At 43.3% G+C, this 14,363-nt stretch overlaps 1 protein-coding gene across 1 annotated transcript; it reads left to right on the top strand.

Moving 5' to 3' along the window:
- Nucleotides 1-6,806: 6,806 nt before the first annotated feature.
- On the top strand, nt 6,807-13,850 carry LOC109242731 (GATA transcription factor 24-like). The gene is made up of 7 exons (XM_019409581.1): nt 6,807-7,224; nt 8,180-8,263; nt 8,349-8,482; nt 10,104-10,214; nt 10,428-10,533; nt 13,304-13,375; nt 13,483-13,850. Exons 1-7 carry the CDS (start codon nt 6,880-6,882, stop codon nt 13,570-13,572), a joined length of 942 nt encoding a protein of 313 aa, XP_019265126.1. The 5' UTR covers nt 6,807-6,879; the 3' UTR covers nt 13,573-13,850.
- Nucleotides 13,851-14,363: the final 513 nt, after the last annotated feature.

Genomic DNA, 14,363 nt, shown 5'->3' on the forward strand with positions numbered 1-14,363 from the left:
CCTGAAGAAACTAAAAGCATATCTATCTTCGCCACCACTGCTCGTCAAAGCAGACCCAGGTGAGTGCCTGCTTGTGTATCTGGCAGTATCCGAAGTTGCTGTCAGCGCCGTCTTGGTCCGCGAAAACAAAGGTACGCAATCCCCTATTTATTATATCAGCAAAACACTCGTAGATGCCGAAACGAGGTACCCCCACCTCGAAAAATTGGCTCTGGCACTGGTCGTGGCTTCACGAAAGCTCAGACCTTATTTTCAGTGCCATCCCATAAAGGTAATAACAACCTTCCCCCTAAGAGGCATCCTACACAAACCCGAGCTCTCGGGTAGGCTCGCCAAATGGGCCATAGAGCTCAGCGAGCATGACATAACCTACCACCCAAGAACCGCCATCAAGTCGCAGGTACTTGCCGACTTTGTCGCCGATTTCAGTGCAGGGATACTGGCAGAGGTGGAACAAGAAGCCCTTCGTGCTTCTACCCGTACTGACCTCTGGTCCCTCTACACTGACGGTGCTGCGAATGCCTCAGGATCGGGACTGGGACTCGTCCTCGAGGTCCCCACGGGCGAAGTAATTCGCCACTCCATACGATGTCCCGAGATGACTAACAACGAGGCCGAGTATGAGGCTGTGATTGCAGGCATGAAATTAGCCGTCAAATACGGGGCCCGTCGGCTCATCCTCCACTGCGACTCCCAACTTGTCGTAAATCAAGTCACCGGAACTTACCAAATCAAAGAACAACGGCTACAAAAATACCAGTCAGAGATCCGCAAGCTGATACATGAGTTCGACGAATGTCGCTTCGAACAAATTCCCAGGGCACAAAACGTTGAGGCAGATAGCCTAGCTAAACTAGCCGCAGCCACCAAGAATATCAACAAAGAAAATGTGGTGACTCTCCTCCATTCGGCCATCGACCATGTCGAGGTATTCTCTTTAAACCTGACTTGGGACTGGCGCAACCAGTTTGTATCCTATCTGCAGGACGGAACGCTTCCACACGACAAAAAAGAAGCCAAGAAACTCCGGGTACAGGCCGCCCGATACAGCCTGATCAATCACGATCTCTACAAAAGAACATTCGGAGGTCCCCTTGCCAAATGCCTCGGGCCGCATCAAACAAGGCAAGTATTAGACGAGGTGCACGAAGGCCATTTTGGTGCCCATATAGGAAACTGCGCCCTTGTTCGATGCCTCATCCGCGCCGGATATTACTGGCCTACCATGAAGAAAGAAGCAGCAGTTTATGTTCGAAGATGCGAGCAGTGCCAAAAATACGCCCCCATGATACACCAGGCAGGGGAACTCCTCCATTTAGTCACCTCGCCATGGCCCTTCATAAAGTGGGGAATGGACATAATCGGCCCTCTACCGACAGGACGAGGAAAGGTATGCTTTCTTCTAGTTTTGACTGACTATGTTTCTAAATGGATAGAAGCAGGTGCGTACGCACAAATACGTGAGCAAGAGGTCATCGCCTTTATATGGAAAAATATCATTTGCCGCTTCGGCATCCCTAAAGAAATCAGCTGTGACAATGGACCCCAGTTCATCGGAAGAAAAACAACAGAATTCTTCGAGAAATGGCACATCAAACGGATACTCTCCACCCCGTATCATCCCGCCGCCAACGGCCAAGCCGAGTCTTCCAACAAAACAATATTGAACATATTGAAAAAGAAGCTCGAAGACGCTAAAGGGTCATGGCCCGAATTATTACCAGAAGTATTATGGGCCTACCGGACTACGCCCAAATCTAGCACGGGAGAAACACCATATTCACTGGTCTACGGGACCGACGCAGTCATACCCGTCGAGATCGGAGAGCCAAGCCTGAGGTATTCCCATATCAGTGGAGTGGATAACGATGAAGGCAGGTTACAAGACCTGGACGAGTCCAAAAAATGAAGAGACATGGCTCACATAAGGATGATAGCCCAGAAACAGCAAGCGGAAAGATACTACAACAAGAAAGCCAAAGTAAGGTCGCTCAAAGTTGGCGACTATGTCCTCAAAGCCAAAACACTAGCATCAAGAGATCCGAACGAAGGGAAATTGGGAACCAATTGGGACGGACCATACAAAATCATCGCAGCGGCGAAGAAAGGGGCATTCCAACTAGAAACGATGGAAGGAAAACCACTCCAAAACAATTGGAACGTCGCCCACCTCAAATACTTCCACTTCTGAAAGGCATCTCCTGAGTCGTACTCTTTTTCCCTGACCCGAGTTTTGTCCCAATTGGGTTTTCTCGGGAAGGTTTTTAACGAGGCGGCAAAGGGGATACTCGGTGGAACAGGAGCACAGATTCACTATATCGGCCAGTCGACACGAGCCATGGGCCAATATAGTGAAGGGACTACACTAATTATTCTCCATCATAGGGACGTTACTCTCCAGTATAGGCACAATATTCTCCATTGTATACATAGAAATCTCCACTGTATGTACAAAAATCTCCATTGAATGAACAATATTCTCCATTGTATACACAGAAATCTCCACTGTATGTACAAAAATCTCCATTGAATGAACAAAATTCTCCATTGTATGCACAGAAATCTCCACTGTATGAACAGAAATCTCCAATGAATGAACGGGAATTTCCATCTCATGACGGATACTGCTTCGACGACAGTCGAATTAACATAATGGCCAAGGCCATCGAATCCGGTTCGACCTCGTTCGAACTTCGACGAATAACGCTTCGACGACAGTCGAATTAACATAATGGCCAAGGCCATCGACATCGGTTCGACCTCGTTCGAACTTCGACGGATAACGCTTCGACGACAGTCGAATTAACATAATGGCCAAGGCCATCGACATCGGTTCGACCTCGTTCGAACTTCGACGGATAACGCTTCGACGATAGTCGAATTAACATAATGGCCAAGGCCATCGACATCGGTTCGACCTTGTTTCAACTTCGACGGATAACGCTTCGACTACAGTCGAAGCAACACCATAATGGCCAAGGCCATCGCGGTTCGACCTCGATTCAAACTTCGGCAGATACCGCTTCGACGATAGTCGAAGCAACACCATAATGTCCAAGGCCATCGACATCGGTTCGACCTCGATTCAAACTTCGGCAGATACCGCTTCGACGACAGTCGAAGCAACATCTTAATGGCCAAGGCCATCGACATTGGTTCGACCTTGTTTGAACTTTGACGGATACTGCTTCGACGACAGTCACGGCACGACCCTCCGACGAACGATAAGAACAATCTCTACGGAGGTTAAACATTATATTACAAAAGAAATAAAGGGGAAAACACCAAATGGACGAGGCAATAAAAATAAAATCTATATTGCAAAAAAAATATATTTACATCCGTCCCCATGGACAAGCTCCAACACACTATAAAATCAAAAAAATACACTATACAAGTTCACGACTGCCCGTCACCCCCGGGGAAGTAAACGTCATTATACCAGGAGCTGGAGTCGAGCCGGTTGACGTCTTCAGAAGCAGGCCCCTCCCCATCAGGAGAGTCAGGGTAATAACCGCAGGCCTCACGAGCAGCACGAGCCTCGTCTCCTCATGCCCGAACCTCCTCCTCCGTCGCGCGGCCCGCGGCATGAAGCTCCTTATATACATCGAGCCTAGCCTTCGCAAATACCCACATCTCATGCGCATTACGACGCATACCCCGACCAGGTGAAGGACGAGATGAGGAAGGCTGGGAAAGTCCATTATTCTCTGCCATCCTAGCATCGAGCTCGGCGGTTAAGTCCGCCACCCTCCGCTGCAGGTCGACGTTCTCCGCTGCCACCCCGCGGCTCAGCTCAAGCTCATCATCTTTCGTTCTAAGAAGCTCCTCCAACTCGCTGTTGCAGGCTACAGCCTTCATCAGCTCGCTATCCGCCTCCTCCAGCTCGGCCCCTCTACGTTCCAACTGGGACTGCCCTCGTTCAACTACCGCTCTGTGCTTAGAGCGATACCTTCGATACTTTTTCAGCATCTTCTTGTAAAGGGCCGTTCGTTTCTGCTCACGGCGCCCCCTCTCCACCTCCAAAATAAGGGTCTAAAAAGAAAAACAGAAATAAGCACACCTCGAATCAATCTTACAACACACGGAAGGACAAAAGGGAATAAAAAATTACCTGCAAAGCCATGCCAGAAATCTTCCGTGACAGCTCCGCATCCTCCACAGTACTGAGCGCCTTGCTCTCGGAGGCGGCACACAGTAGGGTAAGGGCCAAAGCAGCCTGTTCGCTGTTTAACAGCAAGTTATAAGCCTCCGAAATTGTAATGCGGCGTTCGGACCCATCCGACGTCATCTCCACGTGGGTAAGGCCACCCACAAACTCGTCGACATCCTCCTGAGCAACGTCGGAGTCCGATCTCTCCGTTTCCTCGCCTGGTCCCTCGACGTTGGTCGATGATCCCCCCTCAATGGCAGGTGCGAAACTAGCCCCGGGAGCAGCACCCCTCTGACGAGCCGACATCCCAGACCGAATAGCGTCGGCCATGAATGGTCTGCGCGTCGGCTGGGGCACGTTACTTCCCTCGGCCTCGGTGGCCACTCCCTTACCCTTCTCGAGCCTTCTCCCTTTTCTGTCTGACGATTCCCCGTCATCAGAGGGTCCGTTCACGGGTTGCAGAGTCAGCACCAGCGATGCCGACTCCCACATAACCATAGTCGTAGACGTGACCCCTGTAAAGGAGCTGGAGAAGGATCCTCTCGGACAGACTCAACCAGTATATCGGCCGAGGCAACGTCAAATCGATGCAGAGTGGGAATCAGCGCCCTCTTCCTAGAAGCGCCTCGACTTGTCGCCATAAAAATAAGTAAGCAAAGTTGCAGAATTTACAAAGCAAAAATCGATAATCTACCTGAAGAGACTTTGGGGCCGTAACGCTGCAGGAAGGCAGGCCAAGTGCGTGTCTCTTCCGCGTAAGGAAGCAAGCCCTTAACCCATCCTCTGAGGTTGGCAACAAGCCGGGGCGGGTGAGCTGCAATATAATGGTCAGAATGGTAACAGTCACGAGTAACACAGAAGCTGACAAACTATAAATACTTACGTCTCGAGTTCCACCTCTCTAGGAACCCTGCGGGATTGGAGACCATGTGCTCGATCCTAATAAAAAAATATTTGTGCCAAAACCCACGACTTGCTCGGTCGTCGATTTTGACCACCAACCCTTTCGTACCACGGCCTCTCAGATGCACCATGGTCCCCCTTAGATAGCAGGCATTGAATAAATGAAGGAGGTGATGAACCGTGACTTCGCATCCGGCCAACTCCGCGTACTTGGTCAGCAGCCGGAGCACCTTCATAGTATACGGCGTAAGTTGAGCTGGACACACATTGTAGAACCGACAAAACTCCTTCGCCAATAGGAAAAGAGGGAGGTTATAACCGATCGAGAAGGAGTATTCATAAAAGGAACAATATCCTGGCCGATGAACGTCCACATGATCCCTTCCCGCTGGAACCATCTTTACATAGGCAGGTATGCCGTACTTCGTGCGGAGGTCATCCAAGTGGTTCTGTAACGACTCCGAAAACTCTGGAGTCGGAATTGGGGAGTCTTTGCTAAAATCTCCGGGATAATATATGTTTTGGCAACAATGCCTCCACAGTGAGAGGACTGACGTCTTCTTCCCCCACTTCTCCACCATCAGAAGATGGCGGCACATTCGCAGGAGCAGCCGCCGGGACCCTCTCGTCAGATCGGCAAGGTTGATGCATGGTTTTCAAAGAAGGAAAGAGTTAAGCGCAACCCAACAAAAGAATTAAAAGAAAAGAGGGTTTCGATCAAAGGGGAAACACACTGGAATAGGAAAATATGTATTGGAGGTCAGGAATTCTCTTGCAAATGACCAAAGTTTGAATCAAGTTGAACCCTTCTCCTATTTATAGGGCTGATTGGCGCCAGATTCGAAGAAGCAGACGTCGAATCGGCACGGGAAACCAGGTGCCAAAAGCTTCTGATCCCCTTGCCTCGAGAACACGCACAATGATGACGCATATGAATGCTGACGTCACACGAGGAAAGGCGTTTCGCTTCAACGATCTGAAAATCATGATTACTGTCCCTTGCTTGTCACGTCACAAGTCATTGACAAAGTCAAACTCTCCCGGTACGGAGGAATCGATTCCGCTCATCGAGGACGCATTCGCTGCGACCCCGACGAGCGGAGGGACTAACTGTATGGGGTCGAATTTGACCAACTACGTTCTTCAAGACAGCACGACCGACCAAATATGCGTAAGCCCGGTTAGAAGAGCGACCTATGAGCAACAAGAGGGACGACTCCACGACCACGCCGGCTGCTCCACAATATGTACTTTATTCTTTGCCTTTTTGTATTCGAGTAAGGATCCTTTATTATATAAACAGGATCTAAGCCTTGTAAAAAGGGGATTCGGATTATTGAAAATACAATGTCTCTCTTCTCTCTCTAACATTGTCTCTCTTATCTAATAGAAGTTTATCATTTTCTCTCATCAACTTTGTTTATCTCATTGTTATCTGATTCTATATTCAAGATCATCCTAGAGTTTATTATCTTCCACTACGATTTATCCCTTCATCTACATTGATTGATTTGCTTAAAAAGTATTAAACCATTTTTGAGTCAAACAGTGGTCTTAAAAGCTTAAGGGATAAAGCTTTGTGGGGTCATGATTTTTGTGTAATTATAAAAGCTTCTCATTAAAGGTAAAATGGGTAAAATGAAGAGTTTAAAGTTAAATTATTTCCAAATTTAAAAATATATCATTTATTTTGAAACAGACTACAAAAGAAACTAGCTCAATAGAAAACTATAGAAAACGGAGGGAGTAATACAAATGAAGTACATAGAGCAAGGTTTTTTCAGTTTTCTGGAAGAAGTGACAGAGGCAAATCGTGGAGATCGATGTACAGGAGAGAGACAATGAACGGAACAGTACATCAAGAGAGACATCAACAGACTCATTTTGCTGAAGGGAAAGACGACGATGATGACGTTGACGTCGACGGCGGAGGAGGAGGAGGGGAGTCCATAGACGATCCTTCTCATCACATTCGCTACGACCACAACTACCACCATGCCCTCCACAACGGCGGCGCCGGCGCAACCATGGAGGAGGCTGCTGCGCTGAATGTTGTGGAAGGCGTTGCACATAATGCTCTCTATGTCCCTGGCGTAGGAAGTAGCAATCAGCTTACGCTCTCGTTTCGAGGCCAAGTGTTTGTGTATCCAGACGTTTCACCTGAAAAGGTGCTTCTTTTTATTAGCCCTTTTACTTGGGAATCTTGATCGTTTTTGTGCAATGTGCTATAAAAGTGCATATTTTGCTAATTGAATTATTTTGATATTTAAATTGAGGTTAAATGTGTGTTTCAGGATGAAATTTTTGGCTCACTAACTTATGCATTCTGCTTAGTATATTCATGGATAATATTACTAGTTTCCACATGGATTAAAAAATACTAGGTCGGCATCCAAGGGTGTGACCTGGTGGTCAACGAAGTGGGAGGAGAACCATGAGGTTTTAGGTTCAAATCCTAGCGGAGGCAAAAACCGCTAGGTGAGTTCTTCCCATTTGGCTAAGCCTGGGTGGGTAGGGTTACTCAATACTTGTGCTGATGGTTTGGACACCACCATCATTAAAAAGAAGGATAAAAAAAACTAGGTTTTGCAGGAATCTCTAGGGCATGTTAGTCCAGGCAAACATCTGCTTTTGTGGAATAAACGGGTCCTAATAGAGTGAAATGGATATAGAGGAACCATATAGCTGATTGTAACTAGTTTGGGATTTAGGTGTAGTTGTTGTTGCTTTTGTAACTTAGGTGATTCAGTACTCGGAAATTGGAAATTCATATGATTCAATGTGAAGGATGAGTTGGTATGGATATTGATTAGTCTTTGAAGCAAAGAGGTCGAAGATTTTTGTTATTTGTAAAATCCGAGTGACAGTTAACTTTCAAAACCTTATGGAGATGGATGGACTTTGATTTGTCTTAGTTTGTTGAATTACTTTTTGCTTATCTACATGCATCTTGATGAATCAATCAATTATATCTCAATCGCGAATTGTCTGAGGTCGGCTAAACTAATAATCTGTATTCCGCTGTAGGTAGGTCCTTCTCGTCTGAACACGGAATAATCTTGTCTCATAAGGCAAGCATTGTACGATGGAGTAAAAGTTTCTTTTGTCTTCATTAATTTTCAGGTTCAGGCAGTGATGCTGCTGTTGGATGGATATGAAGTCCCTACTGGCACCGCTGCTGTCAATGTGGCTTCCCAAAGTAATTGGGTATAAACTTTTCTCCCGACATGTAGGGGTTTTCTGTTATTCTGGTTTGCAATCAATTAACCTGCTTCTTCTGCAATTTCCTTAGGCTTCAAGTGAAGGTCCTGGAAGATTGAATCAACCACAACGGGCTGCTTCTTTGAGTCGCTTTAGGGAAAAAAGGAAAGAACGATGTTTTGATAAAAAGATTCGATACACTGTTCGGAAGGAAGTTGCTCTTAGGTAATACAGTTTCATTTATTTCCTTGGAGGACATCATGTTAGATGTGTTGGAGATAAATGAGTTTCTGCCATGATTGGTCTACCATGACTAGTCACTAGTCATCTCCACCAATTTTCATTATGTCGCAAGTTGAGCTTTCCTTCTAACTACTTGTAATTGGAGTAGTAAAGAAATTTATTTAGTGCTTTACATTCATCACTTCTTGTTGCTCTAAGCTCTAGATAGCAATGTAATGGACTGTGTGAGACCAAAGACCTGCTTGAAATGTTAGCAAACTGTTTCTATGGGCTACACACAACATGTTCATCTACTAATATCCACTTCATAGAAGAAAAGTGACACCTTGCCCCTTGTAAAGCGTATTGCTGTGATACTTTTCTGGTGTTTTTGCATTTTACCTAATATTAGAAGATTCCATTATTGCTCTGCTGCTAATTGTACGGCATAAATGAGTTCATGTCTCTGGCTTTTTAGTCGGACGGAATAAGAGATATAAAATAGTTTTATTTTATTTTTATTTTTTTTATCAGGATACATTAGGTACTAATTTATGATTCTCTTGTGTGAAATGGACTGTCCAGTAGCAGTCTTTTTAAAACTTTTTGGGTAATGTAGATATCACTGAGAATATAAACATAATCAGTTATATATAGACATAGCAAAAGGTTAGAGGGCCAAGGAGATATGCCATCTATCCCAAAAAAGGAAAACATTAGAATATGTCACATAGCTCCAGTTGAAAGGGATCAGTGCTGTAGATGGTGATGTTTTAGCCAAACTACTATCCCTAAAGTAAAGGGACAGAGAGTATCATGAGTGGCAGAGCATGGGCAAGGCTCCTATCAGACGAAAAAGAGGAGGTATTTAGCAGAAGCCCACGTGCACTGAAGATTTTAAAGTTGACTGTTACCATAAATAAGGCATTGCTTGACATGCGAATATGACGTTGTTTAATGCCCTGACCTCCTTATAACGGAGTCCCAATTCCATGGTTGGATATACACTTTCAGTGACATGATCATTGGAGGAACCTTGAAGGAGCCTAATGGCATCGCACACTAGTGTGACATAGACCTTGGTAACGTGTTGACTTGTTGGCCAGCCTTCGCTTAGAACCAAACATGACACTTTGGTAGGTTACTCTGAGCGTCAAAAGCTAGTCGTGGTAATATGTACATACAAATACAATATTGGTAGTGAATGCGATCTTCCATTGGCTTATCTCTCATGCAGGCTCTCATGCAGGCATGTTTCAATCTTCAATTTGGGTGCATGTCATTTGGAAACTCTCCTCCAATGGAAGTAAAATGTCTATTGCTAAAAGATGTTTATACTGATATATGGGCATCTAGTTGTGAGCTTGTGACATTGTAAATGACGGCGGCATCTTGAGCGTCAGGCTAGTTGTGGACCAATTATTGTTCCTTTTCTCTTTTTCTTTCCCCAAATTTTATGTAGGGGTTACTCGGTTCTTTTTCTTTTCCTATTTGAATCTCTAAAGTTCAGTCTTTGCCTATTCTTTAACATGCAGATTCTAGTTAGGGTGGTTTACAAAGTATTTTCAGTCAAAATTGATTTCCGTGGTCTATTGCATCTCACAGATCTCTGTTTTGCTGTCAGGATGCAGCGTAAAAAGGGTCAGTTTACATCTTCCAAGTCAATCTCTGATGAAGCGGGTTCTTCTTCTGCGGAGGGGAATGCAGGCTCTAGCCAAGAAGAACCAGAAACATCGTGAGTGTCAGACGTCTGTAGTTGTATGTGTTTCTGTTCTGTGAATAAGTCCCATGGTCATACCTCTCCTTATCCAAAAAGAAAAAGTTCTGATGCTACCTCTGATAAGTTATTGACCGTTATATAGCAGAAGATCAAACTTTATGTGGCGTCTGAGTTGAACTGATAAAATCAAACAAATGCAGCACCTGAGATCTTTTTTTTTTTCAACAGATGTAGACATTGTGGAATTAGTTCGAAATTCACACCTATGATGCGTCGTGGACCAGCTGGCCCAAGGTCGCTCTGCAATGCATGTGGACTTACGTGGGCCAATAAGGTTAGTATTGAATTTGACGACTTTACTCACTTAGGTTTTGTAACTTATCAGTTTAAACAATGATAATTCTGTCCACATTTTGCTCCATGTATATGAGCCTATTTATGTAGAATAGAATTGTGTGCTACGTTGTGTTACCATTCTCTTTTTCTTTGATTATGGGATAAGCAGGGGTCCCTTGATCAAATTTTGGAGGCATTCCTACCTACCTAATGTCAATTATTCCCATTCCCAGCGACAACTCTTATTTCAGTTAGCTCTTTTAGATGGCATTCCTACCTAACTAATGTCACTTATCCCCATTCCTATTAAAGTTTAAAAAAGGATTAATCTTTGAAGAAACAAGTTTATGTGAGAAGGAAATTCAGAAAAGAAGAGGGGGCACTTAGTGAAATGGCAAGAGGTAATGAAGCAGAAAAAGGGAGGTGGATGGGGAGTTAAAAAATTGAGACTCCACAATAAGAGGCTCCTATAAGTGGTTATGGAGACTTAATGATGATTGGGAGGAAACCTGAAGGATGTGATCATCATCACCAAATATGGTAAAGAAGACTGCTGGGAACCTTGTTCAGTTACTACACCGTTCAAAGCTGCAATCTGGAGTAACATAAGTAAATTATGGGGTGGATTGAGAATAAATTGAAGCTGGAAATTTGAAATGGAAGTTGCATGATGTCTGGCCGGGTGAAAGGAGATTAATGCATATGTTTCCTATTTTGTACAGAATAGCTGCAAACAGAAACTGTATGGTTGCTGATTGTTTTTTAGATAATGGTTGGAGATAAGATTTAGTAGAATTTTAATTATTGGGAAGTGGATTAAAATTAGTTAGTTATTAGATTTTTTGAAGCATGTTGTGTTGGATGATAACAAGGGGGTGTTATGAACCAGCACCAGCCCAATCTCACACAAGTAGCTAATGGGCCGAGTACAAGCAATAGGGCCAAGTTAATTTGGGATCCAGGTTGAGTAGTAGTTTGTAGACGTAGGACAGTTCGCTTAAAAAGGGTAGTGGCTGTGAGTTGGAGGTTATGCGAATTGTTGAGAACTCTGTTCCCCTCTCGTCTCCGTTCTTCTGGCTTCTTCCTCTGGACTATCTCTTTCTGTTCTCCCTCGGCTCTCTCTATCCTTCTTCTCTGAATCTCCTTCTTAGTTCTAGTTTCTGTTATTGTAATGATTGACTCTTTGAGTTTATGAATTAAACCTATCATTTCCCTCGTTTACTTTGTGCTGTGAATTCGGGTTCATAACAGAGGGATAAGCAGATCCGGTTGGCTAGTTGTAATGGGGTGTTTATCGTGAGTTGTAACGTGCTGCAAAAGCATCTGGGAAATGAGAAGTGGACTGGCCATGAAAGTTAATTTGGAAGACTAAAGCTCCTACAGTTGCTTGTTTCGGATGGATACCTTGTCAAAAAAAATAAAGCGTGTGTTGGATGGATTGCTGCTAAGAATGCTTGCTTAACACAAGTCACTCTTCAGTAGAGGAGGTTTTCACTATGCGGTGGGTGTTCTTTTCTGAAAAGGGACCTTCAGAAGGTTCTTTATTGACAGGGAGGTTGTTAGAGTGACTGAATTATTCAAATTGCTGGATAGCTTCAAAGAGATTGTAGAGGAAGATACTGTGAAGTCAGCTTATAGGTTTCTAATTGTTCTGGACAACCACACAGTGGGCCGGGAACTGGAAGCACATCTGGAAGGTCAAGATACCTTTTAAAGTGGCATGCTTTTGTTGGCTAGTGGTTAAAGAGGCTGTTCTAACCCATGATAGTTTGATAAAGAGAGGAATGCAACTATGCTCTAAATGTTTTTTGTGTGGCAATGAGATTGAAACAAATAACCACCTCTTTTTACATTGTAAAGTGACCAGCAAGTTGTGGTATTTCTTCATGAGTATGAAAGGATTAAACTGGACAGTACCCAGGACAACTGCAGAAATGATAGCATGCTGGAATGATCCAGGTATCCCACTGAGGCAGAAGAAATGGTGGAGCATTTTCCCAGCTTGTATTTGGTGGACAATATGGATGGAAAGGAACGGTAGATGCTTTGAAGATAGATTTAGTTCTGAACAAATATTCAAGACGAATTGTATATTTTTCTTTCACTTTTGGTGTAAAGAAGCTCGTAGAAGATGTGGAGTCTATAGTGGACATCATTGGGGCCTTGTAACTACCACAAGACTAGGTTTTTGCTCTTTTTGGGGTCTTGTAACTTTCTGTAATCTCTTAACACAATCTTTGTGATAAGGTTACTTTTATCTTATTTAAAAATATGTTACCTTCTTAAAAAAAATAAAAAACAAATGGCTTACTATTACACTCTGCGGGTTCGGACTTTGTTAAACATCTTTGGAGTGCAACGGATGATGCCTATGGATATGAATAGTTTGCTGCTGTGTTGGCTTGGACAGAGAGTTGGAAAAGAGCTAAAGCAGATCTGGAGGATTATTCCTGTCTACATCATGTGGGCTATTTGGCTTGAGAGGAATAAGAGATGTTTTGAGGATAAGCAACTACATCTGTCTATTATAAAGTATTTTTTTTTTTTTTGGTATCCTTTCTATGAAAAGTAACAACTCTTATCCAGTGAGTTCATGAAATGTCTACTTTTGTACTTTTTAACACTCTTTTTCTCTTGACTTCAATTATCAAGTTTTGAGGTAAGTTGGGAGTCAGAATTTAGAAGTTATTTCCATGATTCCAATCAGGAATCTGGTTTTACAATTGATGATATTGCTTTGCCCTCCTTGTGGTAAATTGTGATTGCAGGGGATTTTAAGAGATCTTTCTAAAGTTTCGACTGCAGGAGCTCCGGATCATACTGTGAAATCCAGTGAACAGGTGCAGCTCTCTCTCTCTCTCTCTCTGGTGGGGTTCTCAATATCCTTTGATTGTAGTTTGTCCGGGCCCTCAAATTAACTGTCTTTGTATGATATTCTCACTGCTAGAGCAATGATGAAGCGAATGGATCAGATGCTATGGCTGCTTCTGGTATCATTACTTCAGATGATGAAAATACAGTGCTACCGCGTGAATGATAAAGAGCTCTATTTTGCGGTCACCTCTGGTGGCACTTAATCTTTCTTTAAGGTGAAAGACCTGAAATTTATATGGTGTCTAATATCTGCCAAACTTTTGCATACTTTTGTACATTAGAAACTACAACTTAGGCAAAATACGTAGATAGAGGACCTTTGTTGCATAGATTTAGGTCATATCATCTAGAGTTTTATTCTGCTATTCAAATGTAATTTATTTTGAATCTGTATCCCAGATATATACAACTCACTAAGCACGTAAGTGTTTTAAAATAGTCCTCCTTCGATCCATGATATTCGTGTGTGCAGAGGTAAGAATTACAAATCTGAAGAATCAGAGTATGCACGCAAGAGGGACTAAAGTTATTGTGATACTACGGAAAATTGATCTCATGCATGTCATTTAAATTCCTAAAGTTTATGTACCAGAGAATTAATGTACTATTGGTCCAATTAATTCAGTTCCTGAAAATTATTATTTTTTCTCCGATTAAAATTGGCTGAAAATGATTACTTAGAGAAGAAACGTGTGAACCTCCCAAATGTTAGAAATTCTGTTTCTGTTCTTTGCGTAGGAAGAAGCCAAAGGTCAATCATCAAGTTGCAAGAAAAAAAGAGAAAAGGTTAATGGTACATTACATGTAAAATTAAATGGAGAATCGAGTGAAAAGTCTGATATATTCGACGGGCTTCACATCCAATCTATTATTTGCAGAGGTTTTTGTTTTGTACCTTTTGTCCCGGGGAAAAGACATAATTACCTATAAAAGTTAAAATATTTATCCTGTTCT

The sequence above is a fragment of the Nicotiana attenuata genome, unplaced genomic scaffold, assembly GCF_001879085.1.
Source record: "Nicotiana attenuata strain UT unplaced genomic scaffold, NIATTr2, whole genome shotgun sequence".
In the NCBI taxonomy this organism is placed as follows: Eukaryota; Viridiplantae; Streptophyta; class Magnoliopsida; order Solanales; family Solanaceae; genus Nicotiana; species Nicotiana attenuata.